A 27,306-nucleotide genomic window follows, 5' to 3' on the forward strand; every position below is an offset into this window, starting at 1 on the left:
AAAAAAAAATTTCCAGTAATAAAGAGCCCCCCCCCCCCCCCCCCCCCCCCGCCAACCCAGCACAAAGAGAAGGGTTAGGGAAAACCTGTAAAGTTTCAAGTGCAGAGCAGGAGCGAGCTGGGGGGGGGGGCGGCGGGGACGGACAGGACGGTCCCCGCGGCGCGGAGGGGGCGCGCAGGCAGCGGCCGCCGGCCGGTGGGGCAGGGGCAGGGGCAGGAGTGGGAGTAGGAGTAGGAGTAGGGGCAGGGGCAGGAGTAGGGGCAGGGGCAGGAGTAGGGACAGGGACAGGAGTAGGAGCAGGGACAGGGGCAGGAGTAGGGGCAGGAGTAGGGGCAGGGGCAGGGGCAGTGGAAGGGGCAAGGGCACGACCCGGGGCAGGAGTAGGGGCCGGGGCCGGCAGCGCACGCCCGCCCCCCTCGGGGGACGGCCCGGCCCCGGCGGGGCGGGGCGGGGCGCGGGGCGGTTGGCTTCCTCGCGGGGCGCGCCGTGGGGTGCCGCCGGCTGGGCCCGCGCCGTCGGGGCGGCGGGGGCGGGGGGGGCCCGCTCCGCGCTGCCGCGCTGCCGGCGGAGGGAAGGAGGGCGGGAGGGCGGTGGGGGGAGCCCCGAGGGGGCGGGCGTGTGCGTGCCCCGGGCCGGGGGTGCGGCGCGGCTGCTGGTTGCGTGGGCTGCCGCCGGGATGCGGCGGGCGGCGTGAGGCGGCGCGGCTGAGGCGAGGCGAGACGAGGCGAGGAGGGGACGGGCGATGCTCCGCCGCCGCGGCGGCTCCGCGCACGGGCGGACCTAGGAGCGGCGGCGGCGCGCAGAGAGGGACGGCTCTCCGCCGGCCGGCCGCGACCCCCGCCCCGCCGCGATGGCCACCGAGGTGGTGTGCGGGCTCACCTTCCGGCTGCTCCTGCCCGTGTGCCTGACTGCCGGTACGTCCCTCCCTCCCTCCGTCCGTCCGTCCGTCGGCGGGTCGCCGGGCGGGTGCGCGTCCCGGGGCCGCGGGGCCGTCCTCGCTGCCCGCCGGGCCGGCGGGCTTGGGCGATGCGCCCGCTCTCCTTCCTCGCGGCTGCTCCCCCATTCCGCGGTTTCCCCAAGAAACTTCGTAGCTCACCCCTCATTTCTCACGCATCTGTTGCTGTCGTTACTGGGGGGTTTTGTCGCTGCCCGCCCGGGGGTGCGGGGCTCGCACGTGTGGCGGGCTCTGCTCGCTGCCGCAGCCCCGGCTCCGCGGGGCTCGGCCGGGCTCGGCGGCTCTTCGCTGCCGCTGGCTACTGTGGCCCGCGCCGCCCCGCATCCTCGGGGAAAGGCGTGGGAGAGGGGAGGTTCGGTGCTCGCCCTCCCGGCATTCTGGTTCCTCTGCCTCGTGAGGGGCTGGGGGCGCTTTGTAAAAGCGGGGAGCGAGCCTCTCCCAGGAGGAGCGGTTCTCCAATTTACGGAGGTTTGCCGGAGGGAGATTTTTCTTATTTGGAGAGCGCGAAATTTCAGTTTATTACATCGCGTTACTTAGCAGGCGGCCGTCCAAGGACCGAATTGTTTTTGGATGGAGAACTGCGGTGTCCAGCCATGGGTGAATATGTTAATATTAATCCATGCCCTCCGCACGCTTTGAAAATAAAACTCTGAATAAGCAACGATTACCCGTTCGATCGGTCGGACGACGGGCTCGCCCGGGAAGCTGCGGCTGCGGAGGGCGGCTCGGCCGCGGCTGGGGCTGGTGCCCGCCGGGGCGGTGGGGGGCTGCGGGGCGGGGGGAGGGAAAGCGGGGGCCGGGGGTGCTGCGCCCTCCGCCCCGCCCGGCGCGGAGAGAAGCCCCTCGGCGGTCAGTCCCCGCGGGCGGCGGAGCGGTGCCGGCCCTACCTTGCTCGGCGGCCGCCGCCGCGGAGCCTCCGGGCCGGTCCCGACCTCCGCCAGCCCCTCCCCGGCCGCGGGAGCGGGCGCGGGGACTGCGGGGGGGGCCGCCTCCCCCCCCCGGGGGTGCCGCTCTCAGTGGGGCCCGGCCGACTCCCCCCCGCCCCCCGCCCGCCCCGAAGGGCTTTGCCCTCGGCGCGCCCCGAGGCGGCCCTGCCAGAGCCCCTCGGTTTCAGCATCTCCCCTCCGCTCCGCCCGGGAGGTGCCCCACGCTCTGGCTTCAGGTGCCCTCGTGAAAACGTACTTTTTTCCCCATCGCTTTGCTTGAGGCGGTGCGGTGGGTGCTGTTAGCGGGGCTGTCCGAAGGGTGAGATGGAGGCGGCTCGCCAGCACCCGCTTTCCGCCCTTTCCAAAGCCTGTGGCCCCCCTGCGGGTGCCCAGCCCCGCGCTTGGTGGCCCCCACTGGGGCTAGGGGGGGCACAGTTCCCCGGGCCCACGGCAGCAGGTGAGGGGCCACCGCCTGCTTTGAGGCCGTCCCTGAGCGGCCGGCCGTCGGCGCCTTGGTGGCCGGTGTGCGGCGATGCTGTGTGCGCAGGAGCTGGGGGTCGGCTGCCCTCGAGGCCAAGGGGTGGTGGTACCCTGCGGGTCCTTCAGTGCCAGGGTTGGGCATAGGGCACCCCCGTTTGAAACTGGTTGGGCCCCGTCCGTATTTTCTTCAAACTTAGGAAAGACGGTTAGATTACGGATGAGGATGAATTTGCTGGAAAGACATGTGGGGAGAAGGAAAGGTTCTAGAAGATAAATTGTGTTCAGGTGGAATTTTTTTATGTGACTCTAATCTATCTGTGGTACTTCAATAGCGGAGGTATTGTTCTGTCAGCTGCTCAATCTGGTTCTCGCCAAACTCTTTATCAGAGCAAGTTCAGATAAAACTGTTTTGCTGTCCTGATTCCTGATATTTAGTAATGCAGAGGTACTTTCGCATTGCAGTAGTACCCCCACAGATGAGAACTGATGTTGTCATGAATTGCTTGTGGTCGTAAATCTTACTCATCTCAAGATTAATCAAAATATAAAACCTGAAGGAGGGACTTCCCATCTTGAGGATGAAAAAGGAATCTCACTGCGGAGCTTTTGGTTTTGGACCTAGTGATCTTGTTCAGTTGGATTTGAGAGAGGAACCAGTAAATGGACAAAGCGCTTTTCCCTTCATTTACTGTCTCTATAGGTGTTACTTTTTTCCCCTTTACAAGCTGTTAGCAGAGTCCTCGCTAGGGTGAAACCTAGTTCAGCCTGCTTCACTTCTCCACTTTTCTTGTGCCTGCACCTGAATTACCCCTGAGCCAATGCTCTCCTCCTTTCCAAAGCATCAGGGAAGTGTTTTGTGGGCTTGTGGAAAAAGGCTTTTTAGAGTTCATATACCAGAGTGATGATTTTTTGTATGACTTACGGTGAGGTTCCATCCGCAGCTGAAAAGCTGCCACGAGACGAGGACTCAACTGCGCAGAGCGATGCCTTGTGTCTCCTACCCCTCTGTGGGCAGTAAATGTGTCTGGCAGTGCCAAAGGGTGGAAATACTAAGTTGTTCTTTTGGTTCAGAATCTGTGCGTGTGGGATTTTAAAATGCTAGATTACTGTAGTTTCTTATCGTGGTGTAATTTACTTTTCTGTTTCTGAGAGTAGAAAATAACAAGGTTGGAGAGCCCTGATGAGGTGTGTGGAGGGCAACGGCAGCTGTGGCAAACTTGTTAAAAATAACACATCTGCTAAGCTGAGAGATGATTCCTTAAATGCTTCAAAAATGGTTAATGCTTTAAATCCTTAATACTTTAAAACCTTTATTTTAGAAGCAAGTAAAATTAAATACTAATGCTGTTTACCTTTGCTGGTATGAAATACTTTCCAAGTGTTGATTAGTACCACGTAACTGGGAAAACACAATTCCGTATAAGAATTTTGTAGGATCAGATCTGTAGCACTGATGAGCGTACTTTTGTGCAGGTGAGCCCAGACGTATCCATTTAAAGCTCATGAATGATGCGTCTCTAGTGTCTGCTGAAGGCAGGAAATTTAACATGTACAAAATGAAAGACTTTGGAGATTGAAAAGCTGATTGTAGGCTTATGACTTCACAGTTCGTCCACTGTCATGTTAGTTTCATGATAAAACCTTATGTTCGGTCTGATGCGAAACTAGAGGTTAAATGATAACTCGCAGTAACGTGAAACTTCGTTGCAAATGAAGTACTGTGTTCTGTAATAAGACACAGAGAGTTGGATCTGTTGTGTTGGGTTTTTTTTTCGGTGAGATTACTGCAATGTGATGTTTTCCTGTATCATAGTAGTACAACGCAGAGAAAACAAATAATAAAATGGAGGAGAGGGAGCTTTTGGCAGTGGTGGTGGGAAGTGGGCTTTTTTTGTGTTTTGTTTTTTAAAGCTGGAGCCTTGGCGTGAAGCTGTCTTTTTTTTTTGTTACTCCTATGAACTTGAAACATGCAAAATGTGATTTGTCTCTCTGAAGTAAGGCATCAGAACAATCTTTTGCTAATTGCTTTCTTTGGTTTATAAAGACTTGAACCACAAAGTTGTGGTTTACATCACTTGATAACAGTTTTTAATTATTCTGCTTCCAATTGTTTTACTTCACACACAATTCATTAGTTTTCTTTTTAGAAGAATATTATTATTTTCAAATGGGGTGCTGGGAAGAAAAATGCTTAGTGAGAACAGCTTTCTCTGGTTTTTGACCGATGCTGCTGGATTGCGTGTTATCGGCAAATTGACTTTGGTGAGCTAGCTGCATGGCCCAAGTGCTTCCGAGAAGTTACACTTGCTTTCTAAACTCTGGGATTTTGACCCAGATGAAGTCAGAATTGTAGGACCTTCTAGAAAGTTGGTTTTTTTTGAGGGAGTGAGCACAGGTATCAGTGTTTGGTAAGTGATGGCAGGTAAAAAGAAAATACTTAAGAGTTTTTGTAGGCGACAGAGTTCAGATATTATTTGGAAGTTTTCACTTGTTTCTTCAAGCCAAATCTTTGAACTCCTGGTAAATAGCAGGAATTGCTTTTATTTCTCCTTTCAGTGACTGTGATTCATCAGAATGATATTGAATGAATCAGAATGATCATCTCTTCAGGATATAAACAATGTGTTATAAAGAATATTTTTGAAAGCATACACAGTATTTTCAAAACCACATGTATTCAGTTGTTGGAAGCACCTCAGTGGGACTGAGGTCCTTGTTCTTCCTTGAAAGGAAAAGGTAGATTCAGCATGCTTGGGTGCTCTTTGACTTTTATCCCCAAATTAACAAGTATTGATGAAAACTTTGAAGGGGAAATACCTGCATTGCTACATTAATAGGTACTAAAATGCTGTTAAAATTATGTGTTTTAAAGAGTATTTCAGAATCCAGTACCTCCCTATATGTTTTGATGCTTTGAATTATTACTATTTGCATTTTCTATAGATAGAATGAGATGTACAGCTCTGTAATATTAAGGCAAGTCTGTGGAGGCAGTGAACCATGCCATGCTTGGATTATTATTGTTTGGGTGCCTGTCGTTGATTTCACTGGACGTGGCTGTTTAAAAATGATGGTACGATATGACATTGTGTTGCAGTTTTCAGGTGACTGAATGATTTTCATGTGCCAGTCCGTACAAGTGATGTTAAGGTGATGAGACAAAGCAAGTTGTGGTGCACAACCGTTCAGACTAGAGGGTAATTTGCGTAGTGACATTGCATGTGACAGTATGTACGTGTGGATATGGGTGTATACATACGTATTAAAAAACTCTGACATATTTTTGAAGTTGAAATAAACTTCACATAGTCAGCAAGCGCACAAAAGCACTGCTTGTTATGCTCTACAATTAATTGACCAGTTACTGAAAACAAGGCAAAGAAAGATCAAACTAATTTTTCTTTTTTTTCTTTTTTGTTTGTTTTGTTTTATTTGTTTGTTTTGTTATTATGGTGGCATTGGGGAATATTCATTATGATGTACTGAGAAGAATCATAGGGAACAGCATGAGAGAGATTTACATAGACTTCCTGTTACATTTTAAAACTCTGTTGTTGTCCCAGAACACTCATAAAAACGTTAGTCACAGCAACAAAAAGTCTAGGATCCCCTTAATGAGTAGCATGCTGAAAAAAAAAAATTAACTCGAATGCCAGTTTGCACAAGAGATCCTAAAATGGCTGTTAAGTTTCCTTCCCCTCTTGAAATGTTTTAGAAATTTATCTGGCTTCTTTTATTAAAGGAAGTTTTGCCTAGTTTGGTGGGAGCAGATGAAGGGTGTAGAGGGTGAGAAATATGTACAGCCTTGCAGGAGCAACATTTTCCAGGCTTGTAGGCACAGGGTTAGATTTTCTTGTGCACAAAAAGCAAATGTGATTTCAGTCTCTGTGGCTTACATCTTAGTTCAATTAAGATCCAGAGAAAAGTGTTTTGGGGAGAGTGTGGAGGCAGCAGTCACCCGCCAGCACAGTGCTCTCTTTCTTCTGTAATAACCATCCCAGGCTGTCTGTCTCTGCTTCCCCCTAGCATGCAGGCTGGGAAACTCTAAAGATGCATCCCACAAAAAATGGGAATAAAACAACTCTCCTTAAGTTCTTACCACCTCTACTTGTTTATCCTAACCGTTCTGTTAAGTGGTTTGCATGCACTTAATGGTTAAGATGAGATAAAACCAGAACCTATAAATTTGCAAGGTGTGCGGCTTGCTTGGTAGGTAACTTGTTCCACAGACAGTATTGAACTTTGCATTTTGGGAACAGATAACTCACTTTTTATGAGGATGTTTCTGAGGGAGGTCAAGGAAGAGAATGGTACTGTTATTGCACCTGTACATGTGTAGCCACACTGCTCTTTCATTTCGGGTAGTTTGCTAAAATTCCAAAAATATGGGAGACAAAAATTGTTAGACAGCAGGCTGGGGGGATGGAGTGCAACAGCTTTAACCACTAAAGCGCTAGAATAATTTAGTGGTGCAGCTTTACCAGCATGTCTGTTGGAGTAGCAGAGTTGCAAATGCTGGCAAAAGCAGACCAACGTCAGAATGGCTGGTGCTGCTAAAAGGACTCTTGGAAGGGAATGTCATTAAATGGATCGTTATCTGAGTGGGACTTCAAATTATGCGCTCCTTCGTAACAGTAAAATCTTTTTCACATGCATGTAAAGCTGCTGGATGTTTGCACTCCAGTTTTTTTTTTCTGCATCTCTTTTCACATTGAAATGATAGCCCCTGTGAAGCTGAAGCATCTTCTTTCAAGGATAACGTTTCACTTGAAGAACATCAGTACCTACTTTACCCTGTTGGACTGCAGCACTCCAAGAAACAGGCTGTTTGCTTTCTGTCATGAAGAACGATGTTAGCTAATTAGCAAAAAAGTCTGTGTAGTCAAGTAGATTGTACAAGCCTTTCTGATATCTTCAGGCAGTTCTAAAGATACAGTACATATGACTTGCTAAGCTAGTAGAAGGCTGTATAGTGGTTTTTTGGGGGTTGGTTGGTTGGTTTGTTTTTTTTCTGTGCTGCAGCAGATTGATCAGTATGTGTAACTAAATCAATCCAGGTTTGTTTTCTAGGGTAGAAGTTTTCCGTAACATTACTTCTGTGGTGATCATAGGTCTTCATGCTGTCATCTTGACAGATCTCTGAAGCTAAGCAGTTAGAAGCTGGCAGCATGCAGATAAGAATTTTTCAGAAAAAGTGCAGGTGTTGCTGGCAGGAATATGAGTGAAGGAGTCCTCTGGTTCTTGTACTGAGACAAACTGGTGTAGTGGGGATTATTTTGTCAGATAAACCAGCTTAAGATTTTGCATATGAAAAAAAAAAGTCCACAAGTTCAATTATATAATATCTTTTATTTTGATGCATTTGTTGAAGCGTATCCTTTGATGCATTACATTCAGGATGTGGTTGAATTAATGCACTTCTCCTCTTCTCCTGAGAGTCTTACCTGTCCATTTCCCATCTCGAGTAGGCAGTTGTAAAACCTGAATGTCACATTAAGGTTGCTATTCTGTATACTAATTTCTTTTATATTTTTAATCCCGAGCTGCAGTTTTAGCTTTGATAATATCCTGTAGTGATGAATTCCATGGGTGAACTCCACTGTGAATAAAAAGGAGTACTCTTTAATTCATTTTCAGTTTGTTGCCTTAGTAAATAATCCTTTGGATAGGAAAAAGTATGTATAATCACTTAAATCAACAACTGTCTAGTGTTCTATTTACTCTAACACTTTAGAATAACATTTGCAAGGCATAAAATCAACCGTTAAGATTAACTGTAGAAATTAACAGCTCTGAGTTTCCTATCAATTGTCCAGTTCTGAAGAGAAAGGGATGAGGATAATGTAAATCTGCCTTCCCCATAATTAAAGAGCTTTAGGAGACTATACTTTCACAATTTGAACCATTAGAGAGTGCAGCATAGCACTTCTTCTCTGAGCTCATTCATGTAGTCTTCACTTTGGAAGCTCTTTTGGAAATCAAGTAAAACTTAAAGAAGTGAGTCTGTGTGTTTGTGAGCGGTACACTAATCACTCCCTTTTTGGCAAAATACTGTAAAGCACGGGATTGCAGACATTACATACTCTGTCTACTGTTTCCAAGCCACTAATTTGTTAATGTAGCTTGACAGAACCGTAACTTAAAACTGAAGTATTTAAGTGGTATTAGAGTGAGGGTCAATTCTGCCCCTTGTTCAGAACTGGCATGGGAGACTGAAAATTATTTCCTTAACAGATAAGGGGGTGTGCTCTGGATCCTCACTGGGCTGAAGGATATGCAAACCCTATGTGGGTGAAGAGATGCTAAACAAGTGCTGTCTTTTCCCTTGTCACCAGTCAATAAACTGTATGCTGATGGTTTTTTTTGGTAAAAGACACGTCGTTAGAGAGATTAGCTCCTGGGTAATTTGGGGAACATTGAACTGCTTTTGCTAGCAGTCAGGTATTCCAAGTTGCAAGTGTATGTTTAGCCTTTAACTTTATTTTAGCTTTTGTCAAATGCAGACTAAGGTTGCAAGGCCCTGAAAGGAATGATCAGTGAAACATACTGGATAGCCAGCATACCCCCCACCTTGCAATCTGGAAGTAAGCCTTTCTCCAAATTGATAAAGCTCCAACTGTAAAACGTGATGCTGATTACAGCATTATGTGTCACTGATACTGTTGATTTGCTCGTCTAGGAAATCACCTGCTAACCTCTAGCAAGCAAGAACAGTCACATTTACTCTGAATTTCATTTTAATACGTGCTCATATGTTGGAAAAGGTCTGGAACATGCAAAATGTCTGCATGGTGGCTGCATGTGTTTGTGTTGTGTTTTTCTTCCCTTGTTACATTTGTGGCTTTTTACAACATCTTTCAGAATAGCAGTTTCCTGGTCACTGAGAACAGATTAATTCAGAAGCCAAAAGCAAGTGAGGGAAATTTGTCTCCACAAGTCCTGATTTATGTAGAAAACTTTTACTGCCATAAATAAATATTAGCTCATGTTGTTATTTTGTTGGCCTACTTCTATGAGAGTATTGTTAAACAGTATTCATAGCTGTAATGTGATTGCTAAAACGTGTTTCAATTCATTGGTCCTTCGCTCAGTGCTTAGAATTTTAAAGACCTGTCCCATTACATTCCTTAATAATGCTGCATTTTTTGACACAGATACATACTTACATCCACTTCTACAAGACAACAGCCAAAAAGAAACTACATGTTTTACCCTCTCGAAACTTTGTCACACGTATATTGCAGCGCATCTTTTAGAAGGAGCACACTTTGTTGCAAGCATGGAACTATAATTACTTTATACATTTTTGCATGAGTCATTGATAACATCAACATTTTCTTTGATGGCAATAATTTTATGTTTCTGTGTAGAAAATGGTAGAGAAATATTTATACCTTTTCTAAATGCTAGATTATAATTTTTTTTTTTCTGCAGGTTGTAGTGCTGTAAGTCAAAGAAATTCTGTTGTGATATGTGCCACCAGCCAGAAAAACTGCATGATCTTTTTGATTCTTCCTCTTCCTTCTTTCTTCTCTAGACATTTAACATGTCAAATTACTGTTTAGTTTAGAGAATAAAGATCTGTGAAATATGACCCATCTCTCTTATTTGCTAGCTAAATGCTAGGCACGTGTATTTGCAGTATAGTTCCATGTAAATAAGAAATACCACTTCCATAGCTTATTTGCTCTAAATTGAAAGTAAATCAATAACCAGCTTTTTTAAAAAAAGTGCTTTGGATAAAATGCCATTGCTCTGTTCTTAAAAACAAAGCTCTTGGTAAAGATAATCAAGTTTAGCACTTTCTTCCTTCATTTCAGTGTATAATTGAGAAAAAAAACCCCCAAACCAGTGTGGTACTATGTCTGTCTCTTTGTGAAAATATGTTTCAAATGAAAAGATGTTAATCTCCATAGTTCATGCTTTTCACTATGTTTCTTCTTATAAACCTGTATATATAGACTTTGATGTCACATTTTCTCTGACCTTGTTGGTTGTTTTCTTCTGAAGTCTGATCAGGTCTCTTCTTCTAACAGAACAGAACAAAAGCCTCTCCTATGGTTTTAAAGATGTTTTGTTAACTATATTAATACATATGCTGATTAGGGGAACTCTTTGTGTTTCAATTCTGTGGTAAATGAGCTTCTCCTTCTTGCTTAATGTGACACATCTTTCTTTTCCCAAGCTTTTGTGCTCTTCTGACCATACGGTACATTGGTCAGGACCTTTGATCATTGTTGGGCAATAATGTACGTGTCCATATTACTATAAAAATGAATTTCCCTTCTTGCTCCTTGGGAGGGGCCTGTCATTTCCATGGGGTGTAGTTGTGTTCAAAAGTCCTCCTTATGTGAGCCTACTGCTGTGCTTGTTAGCATGGCAGTTTGTACAGCTCAGCTCAGAGCTTCACTGTTTCCTTACTCTCAGATGAAATGGCCTTCATGTTCCCTAAGATACAGCACAGAAAACACCATGGATGGGAGAGAGAAACCTTGTCAGCCACACAAGTCACATTTACTCTGTACCACACAAGCCTTAAGTGTAGTCCCGCCTCCTTTCGAAATAAATCCAGTAATTGACTTCATCTCCTTGTTTAACAGCTGGCTGCTCTTAACGGTGGGCCCTGTAATGTTTAGAAGGATTAGCATTCAGTGACGTTTATTTTCCATCGCTCTTCTGCAAGTGATGGCTTTGTCATGAGAGAAGTCCCAAGTCTGAGAAAATCGACCCTATTTTATGCCTTCTCAACCCAATACAACTTTCCTCCCCAAGTTCTAATCTTTTGATTTGTTTGACCTTGAAACACAATGTCTATATGTTTACTCTGAGACAAAATACAAGGCAAGAAATAGTGCGTATATATACAATTTTATGACGCATTATATCTTAAAATACCCTTCTGTAGTGTTTAACCTGTCAGCCATTTGTTCTTATGGAACTGAGTCAACAAACTCAATCATCATGCCCATTAGTGTACATAAACATCAAAACCTGTTTCTCACAGCTTTTCATTGTCATCTGCAAATATAGCATCACAGTTTTTTGAAGACCTCCACAAATATGTTTCTTGTTAATTTGCTGAAAGCAAAAGTAAGCATACTCTTTTTATGTGTGTTTAAAAAGATCCTTGCAGTTTATTGTACCGCTGCGATTTTAAGCAAAAATTGATTTAAGACACAATAACCTTACATGAAATAAACCACTGTCAATTTTTGGCAGCCTCAATAAGCCATTCCTGACACCTACATTTTTATCATAGCATGCAGACATACTGGGGGGTGTAAGACAACCCCACTGTGCCATTTCGAGGGTCTAGAAATGAGGGTTGGCCTAATCATTTACATTGATCCCTCCCTGTAGAGAAGTCCACATTAAAATGCAGTAAAGAAGCAATACAGAAATCTTGTTTCCTACAACTTGGCTATTTGGTGATGAGCTGTACTGGCAACAGTAAGGAAATGGCAGAAGGTCCCAAATGGTCGTTAGTGTGCCCCGGAGGATGAAGTACATGGAATGGCTAGAATTGCAGAAGAACGATATCAGGTTATTTCCTGCCTGTATTTACTGTTACTGTATTTGGGGGAATTCCGTTTGTTTCTTCCCCCTATGGAGGCAGTTGTTTTCCTGTTGCCCTTGAAATGGAAAAGTAGTACAATTGTTCCAACGCTACAAAATATTGCAAACTGGAAGGAACAAGAAAGTCTCATTACCAGAGTATCCTGCCTGCATAAGTAATGCATGTTAGTTGTTGTTGAAATAATACTAAAATAAGAATGCAGCAGTTGTTTAAAAAAGCACAAAAAGGATGAGACAGCTAAGTCACTGAAACCAGCATCTGTTTTGAGGAGAAAGAATAATGTTCTCCAGTGGGGCAATAACTCCATAGTTACTCAGTTTGGGCTTCTCATACATTCTTTTGAAGCAGTTGAGGTTGGCTGCTCCCCTGCCAGGTTTCTAGGGTGATTACAGGATGGGCTCTGGTCTGTCTCTGTGTTTCCCTCTTTGTAGCATCCCAGGCTGGAAGACACCTCAGGAGGTCTCTTCTCAAATCTCCTGCTCAATGCAACACTGAATTTAAATGTGATTCCTCAGGGTTTTTTCCTGTTGGGTTTTGAAAGTCTCTGAGAATGGAGGTCTACAAGCTCTTCCAGTGCTTAGTTAGTCTCACAGTGATTGTTGTTGTTTTTTTTTTCTTTACCCCCCCCCTTATATCCTCCTGACTTCAGTTTGTGGCCATTGTCTCTCAGTACGCACCGTTGTAGAGATCCTGGCTCTGTCTTTTCTGTAACCTCCTCTTAGGTGTTGGGGGGGGCTACTGTGAGGTGCCCTCCCCTGGGCTTGTTGAAGTTCATCAACATATTTCTTGTCCTGAGAGGGGCAAAAATTGCATGTGGTACTCCAGATGTAGTTTAATGAGGGCTGCATAAAGGGGAATAATCACTTCCCTTGGCTGTGCTGCTGTTGGTACGGCCCAGTAGCTTACATTGAATGTCACAAGGGAGGTCTGATCAAAAACTTTTTCACCTTGGTTGAGTGTGAGAGACAGAAAGTAGACATTGATCATTTTTATTGTTCCTTAAAAGAAAAGAAAAAACCCAACAAACCCCAAATTTCTAAACTGTGATCAAAGGTTCATAAGTAAAAATAAATTGATCTTGGATATTATATCTGAACAGTCAGCATTGGTACCCAGGCAGAACTTGTAGGAATTTTTCTGTCTCATTTTTGATTTAAGGACCAAAGTATTTAGTCTTTACAGTAAATCCTACTCTGTCTCTCCTCACATGAAAGTAGATACCTAAGTATGTTCTTCAAGATGTCCTGGTTATGGCTTTTGGGTTTTGGTTCTAAACTGTATAGCAGCGGGTCTTGGAAATCCCGCTATGAGGAATTGTTTCTTCAGTCTTTCTCTGAACTCACCGGTACCTCAGATGTCAGAGAGTGCAATTTTCCATTCTTGGTTTTAAAAACAAATAAATTAACCATAGCCAGTATCTGTAGGGCATGTTCCAATTTGCTGTATCTTAACACACACAATATGCATCCAAAGGCTCAAAAAGGTTCAACTTGTGTTTCTCCACTGGAAGTACTGAATATTAATGAACGTTATTCTGTAACATTGGCACAGTCATCTGTCACTGACTTGCAATGAACAGAATGATGAATTAATACAAGACCTACACCATTTCTTCTCAATTTCAAGAATTGTCCAATCCTGGCATTCTCTAAGGGGCTAACTAGCCAGTAAATCATTGGCATTATTTTCCCAGCAATCATGCTCACATACTTGAATATTTTTAATTAGTCAGTATTTCTTGTTATTCTGCAAATCACCGACAGCTAATTTGTTTTAAAACCACAGCAAAAAATCAGTTCTGCATGTTTCTGTATTGCATTCTTTTCTCCTAGGTGATCTCCATCTCATGTAATATTGACAAATTACTTTTAGCAGTAGTTATTTTACTGTTGGGTTGCAATTTCAAAACAAGTATTTGAAAAGCTGGCTTGCGTTTTGGATATATGAAACACTTGGTGCTAGTCATTCACAGAATCTGTTGTACTGGGTTTTATAGACCCAGCAGAATGAATTGTTTCCAAATTTTTGCCTGAAAGTTGCAAGATTTATGTGTTTCTTTGACTGTAGTGTTTAGTTAACTGTGCTGCTTTTAGAGGGTCAATCCACTGTATATTGGAAATTCTCTTCTCTAACCTTTTTCATTCTGCAAGAAGCATGGGAGAAGTTGCAGTTTAACTGTATGAAAAGTTGAACTGTTCACTGCATGTAGTGTAGCTAGCCTTCGTTTGATAAAAGGAAGTTACCGATGCCAGAAGTTACATGCGACTAGTGTTTTTTCTCCTGTTCTGTACATGTCTGCCCTTAGGTAATAGATGATTTCAACATGGAGAACAATAACTGGTGTAGTATACTTGTAGCTGCCCAGATGACTTTTCTGAGGGTTATTTATGCTGTTAACAGTTGTAATTGTGGGAAATGTCCTCACGGTTCCTGTAGTTTAGCATTTACATTTTTCTCTGTTCATCTGTTGCTCCTTCCCTTCTTTGAAAGATTAACTCCCCCCCCTCCCCCATGCAACACTATGACTAAAATATGTACTATGTCATCTGAGCATATCACTGCAGAAGCATCACACTCAATTATTCTTTTCGTTTGGTTGCCTAATTGGGCAACCTATTTCATCCGTTGCTCAAACTGGTGTTTTATTGTGAGACCACCTTCTTTTCTAAATATAAAACATTTTAAAAGTATATTTATATGTACAGGGAAATATCAAGATAGAGTGTGTTTTAAAAAGTGGTCTATAAATATTAGTAATTTTAGCTTTAGACTTTCATAAAGATTGTATAACCAAAGTGTTCAAATATTTCTGATATTCTAGCAAGTAATGTGTGTATCTCTCCTAGCATGTGCAAGTAGAAAAAGAGCTAAAGAAGATGTGCCTGACTGTCAGAATTGCCAGAATCCATGTCATTTACTGAATCATGCTTGTCTGGGTTTACCCATCGTTTTTGCAAATCAGATCTGAGAAGTTTCCTGTTTGCATCCAACTTCTGTGCATAAGGAGTGAGTAAAATCTTGCATAGGTGGGGAGAAGAAGGATGCTGCAGAATAGCATTTTACAAACTTGTATTATTACTAAAGGTAGTAAGGTAAATCAAGGTAAACATATGCTATTTGCAGATATAACACGTCTTTTTTTTTTTTTTCCTTGAGGTGGTGCATATGAAATGTGCTCAGGTAATTCATTCTGTTAGTAACATTTTTGTACTAGAATTGATACAGTTTTATTCTTTGACATGATGTTGGTAGCTAGGATTGGTGCACATTGGTTGCTTAACTGATTTTAAAACGTCACCTTTCAGGTCAGCAGATTCTTTAATGCATAAAACAAATGGCTTTTTTTTTATTATTCTTTCTTTCTTTCTTTTTTTTTTTTTTTTTAAAGTAATGATTCTCTAGGCAATTATCCAAGAACAAGTGCTGCCAGTGCCAGAAGGTTACTCAGAATGGCCAGTGTCTTCATTCCATGAATCAGATAACATGTAACATGCCATCTCATCTTAATAAAGTTGAGTAAATCAGAGGAAGATGTGAAACAAAATTAGAAAGAAACTGCTGTTGTTGCTGCGTTATGTAACTTGAGATAACTAATCATCAGCTTGTCAGTCCCTTTATTCCCGAGGTTTGTTTGTATCTAATTAGATTGTTCCTTGTACTTAAAATAAGAAATATATGAGATTCAGCCTCAAAGTCAGCAGTAGCAGTCTGTGGTTAGTGTAAGACCACAGATGATGTCAGTAAATTAACGATATCATAGGCATGCACAAACAGCAGAAAAAGAGACATTAAGAAGGCAGTCTTGGGCCCAAGAGAAGGAGGGTATGTTTCATGAAGTGGTTAATCAAAACTACAGAAGATACTATCAGTGCTGTTCACAGAGCTGTTGTTAGCACATTAGAGTGAAGTTGCTTGTTTCATGTTGGTTTTTATCAAAACCCTGGTAGAAAACATTGCCCTTCAAGGATCACTGCCACAGGCTGTAACATCATCGTCTCTCCTCACGAACAAGGAAGAAAGATTCCTTCGGCTGACAGAGTAGCCTTTGCTGCTAGCCTTTTTTCCTTCTTTTTAATTTTTTTTAGCTGTTCCTGTCTGGTTATATCCAGAATAACAGATTTAGGGCCCCCAGGGATGTTGAGTGTTCTGAACAAAACACAAGCAAATTGCCTCCATCATTTAATATCCTCCTTTGCACTTTCCTTTATGTGTTTTTGTTGGTAACCATGTGAAGAGTGCATCTTTCATTGCAGTTTGCCCCAGCTCCCTGTCTGTCAGTTTTGTATTATAGTATAATTAAGCTCATTATATATTTAGATCACTTCTAAAAGATCAATTACTAATAAGGTAGAGGTAATATAATAAAAGGTGTTACAGAATAGAATAGAATTGTTTAGGTTGGAAAAGACCTTTAAGATCATCGAGTCCAAGCATAAAGCTAACACTGCCAAGTCCACCACTAAACCATGTCCCTAAGCACCACATCTACAAGTCTTTTAAACACCTTCAGGGATGGTGACTCAACCCCTTCACTGGGCAGCCCATTCCAATGCTTGATAACCCTTTCAGTGAAGAAATATTTCCTAATATCCAATCTAAACCTTCCTTGCCACAACTTGAGGCCATTTCCTCTCGTCCTATCTCCAGCCACCTGACAGAAGAGACCAGCACCCACCTCACTACAACCTCCCTTCAGGTAGTTGTAGACAGCGATAAGGTCTCCCCTCAGCCTCCTTTTCTCCAGGCTAAACAACCCCAGTTCCCTCAGCTGCTCCTCGTAAGACTTGATCTCTAGACCCTTCACCAGCTATGTTGCCCTTCTCTGGACACGCTCCAGCACCTCATTATCTTTCCTGTAGTGAGGGGCCCAAAACTGAACACAGTACTCGAGATGTAGCCTCACCAGTGCTGAGTACAGGGGGACAATTGCTGCCCTGGTCCTGCTGGCCACACGATTTCTGATACAGATGGCTTTGACCTTGTAGTATTTGAATCTTTATATCTTGCATTGATTTCTTGTGAATCTTGAGTTGTCAGCATCCCGCAGTAACCATCTGTCTTCTTTTTTTGGAAATAGCGTTAGTCAAATATAGAATGGGTAGTGCTACCTGAACTGCCTTATAATTTAAAAGTAATTATAACAAAGATGCAATAGCACTGGTCTCTGTGAGTCAGAATTACTGAAAGTGGTAATATCAAACAATTATATCCTAATAATTTAAATGATGCTCCTGTAAGAGAAAGCAGAATCTTTTGCCATTATTTAACAGGCAGGGGAAAAAGTCAGACTTAGCCCCAAATGTGTTTCTTTGATATGTGATGGAGTTCTGGTAACTTGAAAATAGTTACTTTCAATGCACCCTGACAAATCTGAGATTGGGGTTATGACCAAAAGAAAAATTGTCTGAGAAAACTTAACTGTATGAATTAGGTGTGAATATGAAACATGATGTAACATTAACAATTTAATTAAGGTATGCTATTCATTAGATACCTGTAAGACACACAACACTGAGTACTATGATACGCATCACATTTTTTGATGGCTTCCTAGGAAGTAGAAATGGAAGGATTCAGCATTCAAAGGGTCTCTGTGCATGGATGTGTTAGCAAGTCCAAAGTCCCTGTGAAAGATCCAGCTGGCTACAATGAGATGAAACAGGCTAGTCAAAATTGTAAAGAGAATAAATATGTTCATAACGATGTGAAAGAGGTAAATTTGCCGTGGTTAAATCTGCAAAGGTGTGAAAGCAGTTTGCATGGTTCAGAACACGACTGCCACTGTTGAAAACATCCACTGGGTTGAGGGTCAAAGGCAGTGTAGTACATGCAGACAATAAACATGTGCTTGGTCAGATGCCTACTTCATCTTTCACCGATGCTTAGTGTCAGCAGGTGTAGTGTCTGCCTGGTCTTCTAATGTCTGCTAAAAATGTCCATGAGAATTAATGTGGAAGGGAGAGTGTGTTTTCTTCCGAAGATCTCTCTCTTAGCAACTTGTGAATGATTTTGTCTGTCAAAAAAATTTCAGAAGGGTTTTTGGTGGTTTTTTCTTACAGTGCTTGTGGAAATATCACCAGATAAACTGCCTAGTTTGTTGGCTGGGATGATGATTGCTCTGTTTCTCTTCTAAAAAACAAAACTTTGCAGAGGGAAGTCCAGTTACATCTTTTGTGCAGTAATAATGGATTATCTTGCAGATTATATTCATTAAAGTGTAGTGAAGTAAATCAGCTTTCAAAAATGTGAGAGTGTAGACGTACCTAGTTTTACTACATGAAGTTATCTTATTTCCTTTTGTGGTAAATGCTATAAATCTGTAGCAGAGGTATAAATAAATGTTTGCTCCAGTACTAGAATTGGCAGGTGGAAGAGTTTTACCCTGCGTTATCCTCCCAGGTGGCATTGGAGAGAAAGGGTGTGGAAAATCCTGTCTCCGAAACAAGAATGGGAGAGCAGAATAGTAAAAATTCAGGTCTAGTGGTGGGAATGGATTTATTTTTTACATAAACAGTGGGTATGTGAACACACACAGGAGGCATTTGAAAGTATATTTAAAGTACCTGGTGGGTGAAATTAAACTCTTTCAGCTAAAGATAAACAGATTTCCTTAGTTCACAGTAAAATACTGGATTATTTTGTTCAGTTGCATGGGGATACAGATATTTTCTATCCTTTTAGAGTTATTGTGCACTGGCTGATCCTTTTGTTTATGTTACAAAATTTATTTCATCATTTTGGCAACAATGAGGAAACATAATTACTTGACTTTGCCTGAAGAGATTGACTAAGCAGGACAAGTGCCTGCTGCCACATAGCTAGTTTTCTGTGGTGGATCTTAGTGTACATGTTGATGAATAGTAGTGTCCAGCACTTACATAAGTATTACACACGATTCCCTTGCTATTAATGTATACAGAAGTTAATCATATTTATGTACGTGTAACATTTTTTCTGTGTGAGGCTCTTGCGAAGAACTGGGATGGATCAAAGTACCAAGATGGATGACTGTTGTTTTGGACAGATTTCAGAAGAATAAATATTTGTCTGAAGCTGTAACTTTGTTGGTGTTTTGCCTTTCCCCTTTAGAAACCACATGCCCTCGTGTGGGAGTTGGTCTTCTTCAGAGCTTGCCATTTTTCTGAAAAAGCGAGCTGTGGGTTATAGGGATTGTATTGGTGTGACTCCAGAGAAACAGTCGTCTTCATTGGAAGCAAATTGAGTTACATTTGAAGAAATACAAATGAAGTGTAATTTACTGACCTGCTGAATGTCACAGGAGAGAATCATTAAGGGGAAGATAATTATATAATGATGTGATTGTAATGAGATTGTGTGTTTCAGGGTATTTTAAGCCCATTTTATGAAGGATTTGAAGGCAGGCAGATAAGAGCAGTTAAGCGAAGAATAGGAAAGAAGGCAAATGGAGTATGAAAGGTGAGAGTACAGAGAATAAGGAAGATGTTAGTAGAGTGAGAAATGGGGTAGGAGGTGTTTATAGAAAAGAGTGAAGAAATCACTGGCTGTTTCTTTGAGAAATGAGAACATGAGTAGTCGGGTTCAGAGATGAATGATGTTTCGAAGGAGGCTAGGAAGATGAAGAAGACAGCCAGCTAGGCCAGCTGGGAGACCAATAATAAAAATAGCAAATAACACTGTCAGTAGAAAGTATGTTAGTCATGGTGGCCAGCAAGAATGTGTGAATCCTAGAAATGACAGGGAAGGAAGTGACAGGACTTCCATAAAAGACTGAATGTAGCAGAAGGGATGCAGAAATAGAGAATAAAAGATCACATCCAAATTAACAGGCTGTGAAAACAGAAATGGAAATCCAGAAGAAAGACAAAGGTCAGACTTGCTGTGTTTCAAAGAGCCTCAATTTGAGGAGATGACCAGGCACCCAAGAAGAGACATCAAAAGTGATAAATGTGGGGTGGTGCTGAAAGGAGGGACTGAGGAAGTGTATGCATCTAGAAATTGTTGAGGATGGAAGTTGGCATTTTGGGCTTGTTTTTTGATTTCGGGGGAGTGAAGGGTGTTACTGTGGAGATAGTGATCTGGTTTTGTGACTTACATCAGCCTCTAGTGTGGTTCAGAGTAATGTGCTTTTCCCAGAGATGACTGAAATTGTGGAAGGATCCATGGTAAATAATCTTACCTGTTGCAATTTGCCCAAGGTACAAACCCACCTACTTTGGGAATCAACTGATGCTGGCTTGCATTTAAAAACCAACAAATGGAAAAAAACCCAAACAAACAAATAAACAAACAAAAAAAAGTTGTCTATCATGCTAGTATATTTTTTGTTTCATCCTAAAAGCTATTCCTGAATGTTTTCCTTCCCTGTTCCTGCTCTTCTCTCTATTGTGTGTCATTCTTTGGGCTCTGTGGTCCACGGAGGTCTCTGAGATGCTCAGTGGTCTGCATTCCTGCTGCTGTCCTTCCTCCTCATCCCACCTTGGTATGCGACGTCTCCGTGACAAACGGCAGAGAACGAAGTAATGGCTATGACAGTCTAGGACTGGCTTCTCAAAATTTGAACAAAGTAGCGGCGTGAGTTGCTATGGGAGGGGTGACTTTAAAAAGCGAAGCAGAGCAACTGCCTGACTCAGACCACCACCTTGTGCTTCTCATGTTGGGCTGGATGGGGTCCCTGAGATGTGGTCCCAGTGTTGCATGTGGTGGGGTGGCTGTGGGCTGGGGGGCTGTCACCAGCAAGGATGGCGGTCCCTCAGCAGGTGCAGGGTCTTGGTGCCTGAGGCTGAGCACTTGTGGAGCTGATGTGTGTGACCATCAGCTCAGCAGAGATGGGGGCTTGCCATCCTGGGGCAGAGGGTCTCCCCCGGCTCTCCAGCCCGAGCCCTGGGCTCCTTGGGCCTGCTGGCGCACGGCTCGGAGACTGCCCTCCTGCCAATCCTGGGGCTGTGCTGGGTGTCACAGGCATGACAAACCCTGCCGCATCCTCAGTGGAGAGAGATCCTGGCTCCTCTGTCATCACTCACGCATGGCGGCTGTTTGAGTTATCGTAGTTCGCCGCTTAGGGCAGTGGTGATCTGTCCTGTTCTTCCGTCTTAACTGTATTTCACAGTGAACCCAAGGTTGCTGGGTGCAGCGAGCTCTGAATTAGGCAGTCAGCCAGTGTCAAATACATTCTCATTTTATGAGTCAGCGGCTCTCTGGTTTCTTAAAATCATGGTCAGACTCACCAGCCTCAGTCAGCCAGTGATGGCGTTCGGTGGTTCGCTTGCCCAGGGAAGAGTCTGCTCACTTTTGTCATACGTCTCTGAATTGTATACTAGTTTTTGCTTTAAGAGAAATATGCTCTTTCTTATGCTTTGTAACAAATACAAAAAGAAAACAATGTCATGACCACATAGAGATACTTTTTATAAATTAACTACATTCTTGTGTTTTTCAGGAAATTTGATTTTTCTTGGGAACATTATTTTAGTCATCTCATGTCTCACTGGGTTATGACCTTATTGTACTAGTGCAGCAATTAGGTCTTTAAGTTTCTTCTTCCAGGACATGTAAAAATAATTAAGTGGTGCTGTCATACACCAACTACAAGAATTCATACAAGCGCATTTGTTCTGTGTTTCATATTATATCACTGGATCAATTTAAATTTAATGAAATGCTATACATGCCTAAAACTTTGATTCTTACAGAATTTTTTAAAATTTGGAAATTAATTTATTGACATTTACTTTTTTTTTGTTCAGACAGAGAAAAGTTGCTTTTTTCTCGGGTCTTCTGTTTCACTTACTGTCTGTATGTTTTATTATAAGCATTCTTTAATAATATTTCATAATAGTAAGTTAACTTTGCCTTCTCATTTCTAGCTTTTTAAAATATGAACATTTTAAGGCAAAACATGAAGGTGGATTTATTTCAGTGATCTCAGGGAGGGAGAAAACCTGCAGAATTTTTAAACATTTACTTGCTTTGCGAGTCTTGCATGTTACTGTTTTTGAAAAACAGAACGTGTTTATCTGGACAATTGTGAAGTACTGAAATGAGATAAACCAATGCAGCTATGGCTGCAATGCTCTTGGGACTCCTTAGCCTTGTCTCTACTGGGAAGCTAAGTCTTTGCTAGAAATTGTTTGGGGTTTTTTTCCGTCTTTTTGTGTAGCTGTTCTCTTAAAAGAGCTTTGCATGCTAGCATAGGCTGATTAGAACATTTTTCTGTAAACATGTTGCTTTGATTTGATATATGCAAAACCTCAAACTGAATTTACATTTAAGCCAAACACAGCTAAGCGGTGAAAAAGGAATCACCTTAATTTTTAGAAAGTACTAAATCATGTATCTTACGCATCTTGATTTGATCAAGGGTATCTGACAGTAGATTTACTAGCTGTTATTCTATTTTTCTGGTGGAGAAAGCTGAAACCTGTGAAAGGAACTATGAATTTTGCCCTTCTGTGATGACATGAGAAGTATGTAGTTAGGGACAAGACGTATGTGGAGGAAAAGGTAAATTTATACTGAAGTTGAGAGGGAGAACATGAAAGTGAGTGCACGGGGGGATTCACTAAGTGGGGCAGAGGCCAGATTTGGCAGGAAGAAGGAACAAAGCTTTGAAAGGGAAGGATTTCTGTAAATGGAGTAGTGCATCTTTAGATTTGCTTGTTAATTAAGAGTACCTCATACTGAACTGTCTGTAGGGTCGGGGTGCCTCCTTCACTGCTGTATCAGTTTTTTTGATTCTTGCTTCTGAAAATACCAGGTTTTTATACGCAAAACAATAATTCTCAGGCCAGATACCAAATTATGCATGCGGATTGGCATTTGCTTGTGTATAATAACTAGTTTTCCTCATAGAAACATGGTGTTAACGTGTTTTAATGGATGTGCATAGAACTGCGTGTATGTTTGTGTGCACAAATAAGTAAGGAAATCTGCTTTTAAAAACCCTTGTGGTTATCAGTGGCTCAGTGACTAGGCACTGAAAGTTGTATTTACATCTGTTCTTTCAGGATGCTGTTAAGTTGTCAGGTTTCTTTCACCACAAATAAGTTGCAGTCCTATAAGACTTTCAGAAGGTGCTCTTCTTGCTACTTGTTTTGTCGTTAAAATAAAGTTGCAAAATGCTAGTAACAACTAAGTGCCCTTTTTGTTGGCACTCCAAGGAATACAGTATATATTAACAAGAAACAGCTATGAAAAATGCATGAAGTGCCAGGAACTACTGCAAACAAGGGTGCTATAAACAGAGCCATGATAACCTGGTACACTTAGAGAGACGCTTTCTGTGGTAAAACATCAGCCCATCTTACTGCCAAAAAAGGAAAAGAAAAAAATAAAGGAAACTCTCTTTCTCTCCTTCAGCTGTCTACATGTGTTCCCTACAGTCTGTCATCTGTTGTTTTATGTTAGCTGTGTATCAGCACTGCACTTAAAGTGTACTTTGTGATAGCCCGTCTTTGTGCATTCCTAGGTATGTTTGAACTAGACCAGGCATAAAGCTGGTATCTTTGTGGACCTTCTGATTCATAAATGTGTTCTGCTAGCCCAGACTGAGGCAACATATGGTCTCCACACAAACATACCGGACTCCACTTTAAAATCTAGCTTTTGTTTGCCCTTCTCTCAAGTTCCTTGGGAGTGCTTTTCCAGGCCTTCCATTGTTCTTGCAAGGGTAAAACCCTGTTAACTCCCAATGAAAATTTCTTCATAGCCTTTTTTACTGCGGTGCAAAAAAATATTTCTTTAGCATAAATAGCTTTTGTTCCCTGTTCACTCTTGGCTTTACTCTCCTGTCTGTTACATGTTTATGGACACCTGGTATTTTCTCTGTCTTTTGTTTGACTAAACAATTTGAAATCTTTTATTGTTCCCTAAGTCTTTTACTAATCCTCTGCCTTACTTTGCATTGAAGAAGGATAACCAAAACTTGTACATGCCTGTCTAGATGAGGTTTTACCAGTGACTGGTATAATTGCCTACCTATTTCCTGTACCAGTGAAGTTGTCTTTTACTACACACTGTCTTCCAGTACAGCTATGTCATACTGGTTTTGTTTGATCTGCTAATAGAGCAATCACTGTTGTTTATGGCCACCCAGCCACATTTACACCAGCTTGTTTTGTTGGTATTAAGTATGTAGTCATTCTTTTTCGGTAACTAAATGTAATCCCATTCCTGTTCTTTCAGTCCTCAGGATCATGCAGTTCTTCTGGGAGACTAGTTTTAGTTCGTATTAACTGTACCTCCCAGCTCTGTGTTATTAGCAAGCTTCATTATCACTCATATTTTAATTGCCAAGTCAACTAAAAAAATAGTAAGGCCCATGCCAAGATCTGTCCTTGAGGACTTGTGCTAATGACCTTTCTGAAGCTGGAAAGTACTTCCAGCATTACTCAGATCACTTCTTCTGTAGCCACTTCCATTTTGTACTTTTAAACCTTGTTTTAATTCATTTCCCATGTAATATATTATCAGCCACTTTAGTGAAGCTGAAGTAGAAACAAAGACTGCAATTGTCTAGGCTGGTTAAGAACCATAGTATGTGGGTCTGGTTTAGGTAAACCTGGGTTTTACACCTTTCTATGTCTGTTTTTCTTCCCTTTGGAGCTGTTTGTAAGATTTTGCATAGAATCCAAAAGAGGCTGACAATGTTCTCCTTTTTTTTTTTTCCCTTTTCCTTAAATATTTGCTCTTCTCTTCTTATGCTACCTCTGCTGATTGATGACCTGATTAGAAACTTTTGAGCTCTATTCATTAATTCTTCCAGTATCAAGGATAGACATTACTTTATCTATTGGTTTAAACGTCTTCTTAAATTCCACCCCCCCCGCCCCGTACCTGATTTTTTTGATCTTTACTATTTTGTTGTCTTTTGTGCCCAATGAAGATTTTCATTGGAGATCTCCACCCAGAGTTTTTTCCAGCTGGCGATAGTATTTTTTAAAATTTATGTAGTCAATGAGTTGAGCTAATTCAGGCCTATCTCCTCTTTTTGGCCCGAGAAGCTTTTTACCAGACTTAAATTGTCATGCTGGCAATAAAAATCCCAGTAAAATATATTGCTACAGAGCGGCTGAATAACAGCAAGGCATCACCAGTAGAGCTGTCAGATGTGTGGCTCTGACACTACGCAGGCTATTCACTCGCTGTCATTGCTAACCTGCTGCATAGCATGGCTGGCACGGTCCCATTTCCTCTGGGGGCAACCAGAACAAAGGTGGCATCAGCAGCTGCACACCTGGGTGTGCTCACAGCTTGCCCTACCATTTAAAAGTGGCAGAAGGTGCTGACAGGTGGCATGAATGAATTACCTTAGAACCCCCCTGAAAAGAAAACCTTGCTAGCCACATAAACAATTAAAGAAATAGATGAGAAAACCCATCATCCAGACTAATTATTTCCCTTTTGTGTGGAGCAGGCAGGGTTTCCCTCCTGCAATGAAGAACTGAGGGGTCCTACATAAGTCTATGGATTTCTCTGTGGAAATTGTCCGATTGCTTCAAAGTCAACCACGGGTTGCTAGAGAGAACAAGTTAAAATACTTGCTCTCTCCCTCATTTTGCTTGGGCAAGCATGGTGCCTTGTTACAGCATTTCCATCCCTCGAGAGCCAGAGGTAATAGCTGACTGCCAACCTTCGATTCTGCTGGGCTCTGGCTTCAGTTTATTGATTATCATTCAGGAGCAGAAAACAGAACTTGACTTGGAAAGCTGAGTAGCCTTCTGACTTCCCCTGTGTGCATATAGGTAGTACAAAGCCAAGTCATTGGTGGTAGGAAGGCTCCATCCATTGTACTTTGGTGAGGAGTGTTAAAGTAGAGGAAATGCTAGCGAATCATGTTAACTATTCAAAAGTATTTTCTCCTGAGAATTTCCAGTACGATATTTTTCTCTATTTTTTTTTCTTTGGTGGAGAATGAATAAACGGAAAATATTTTTGTTTCTTGTTTCGTATTTTCAGTGTTATTTCTGTCCAGTGTATTTATTTATCTGGGGTTGGGTACCTATGTAGGAAGTAAATCTTCATGACATTAATATAGTTTTTATACATTTCTTTCACAGAAGAAGGAAAACAGAAGAAAGGAGATTGGAGATGCATTTGGAAGAAACTGTTATAAACCCAGATTTATTTTTTTTTTTGTAGGACTAAGTTCTTAAACAAGAGCTGGTCTGTTCAATCGTATTTACAGACCAGAACTGTCATTAAATAGGCTTCCTAAATTCCTCTTTCTTTAATTGAAACCTCCTGAATGCAGAGACTCTTAGCCAGTGCAGTGCTAAACAGGAATTTATGTTAGTTTGGGTCCTGTCCTGCACCATGCCCATGAAGGCACATTATTACCAGCTCTCATAATTTTGTTTAGAAATGTAATAATGTTTACTAGTATTTTTAAACTCCAAGGGATCAGTTTATCACAGTCATTCAAATTTGTAATGTACAATGTATTTGATATATACTTTGACAAAAGCATGCAAAATTTTTTTGTAAGATTTTGGGGCAGAGTTCTGACAAGCAGTTGACAATCCATGGTTTTTTTTTAAAATAACACCCCCAATTTTTCTATGTGTATTTTAAGACCATATAAACTTGATATTTGTGTGGAGCACTTAAACATGTTTTTGAGTCTTAAAGAAAATTTCCCATTATTTTCAGCTGTATACTTGGAGACACATAATGCACATACAATGAATACATTACATGAATATTTGGGGGGTGGGGAGGAGGCTGCAGTGCAAAGCTGAATTGCCATCTGTTTACCTGCACCTGCAAATTATGCACTTAAAATAATCTAGTGACTTTTCCAAACACATTCCCACCTGTTTACATAGTTCTCTGTGGGCCTGTGGCTGTAATCTTTATATTGCATGATGCAATGAAGGCAGTTTAAAAAGAAAGAGGAAAAAAAAAAGTAGAAAGAAAAGCAATGCAATTTTCACTTTTCTTTAAAGTGTGAAAGTGGAGCGTGTCTTTCAAGGTAAAGCTCTTCCAAATTAATTTGACAATGCTGACTTTCAGCCTTCTTTCATTTGCAAAATACATTTTTCATAGTTTCTGATGTATATAATCTTATTAACAATTACAGTGGACTGTTACGTCCTATTTATTTCATTTTAGGAGTAGGGTGAGGGTATTGAGAATAATGTTCTGTGAGCTATGAGTTTGGTTACTGTCCTAGCTTTTCAGAAGTCTTTTGCTTGTTTTACAAAATCTTTATTGATCCTGAGTTAGTACTTTGACTCTGTTCTTGTGGTGGCTCCCATTCTTTAACAGGATTTATGGATCATGGGTTGATTGCCTGAATTGTCTCTGCTGTGGTTGTCTTTTCTCATTTTACCTAGCTTCTAGCCATCCTACCAAAAAATCCAAAATAGAATTAAAGTTTAGCCCTTAAA

General features: G+C 42.0%; 1 protein-coding gene across 13 annotated transcripts in view; it reads left to right on the top strand.

The window, feature by feature from the left end:
• Positions 1-639: 639 nt before the first annotated feature.
• PIEZO2 (piezo type mechanosensitive ion channel component 2) overlaps positions 640-27,306 on the top strand; it is a 313,412-nt gene continuing 286,745 nt past the window's right edge. For 7 of the 13 annotated variants that reach the window (XM_069778971.1, XM_069778960.1, XM_069778966.1 and 4 more), the window contains exon 1: positions 640-914. In XM_069778971.1, coding sequence (XP_069635072.1) covers positions 851-914 — 64 coding nt within the window. In that variant the 5' untranslated portion in view covers positions 640-850. The remainder of the gene's footprint in view (positions 915-27,306) is intronic. The other 6 variants (XM_069778969.1, XM_069778967.1, XM_069778964.1 and 3 more) reach the window with 2 other exon arrangements.

Source organism: Haliaeetus albicilla, chromosome 3 (genome assembly GCF_947461875.1).
Source record: "Haliaeetus albicilla chromosome 3, bHalAlb1.1, whole genome shotgun sequence".
NCBI lineage: Eukaryota > Metazoa > Chordata > Aves > Accipitriformes > Accipitridae > Haliaeetus > Haliaeetus albicilla.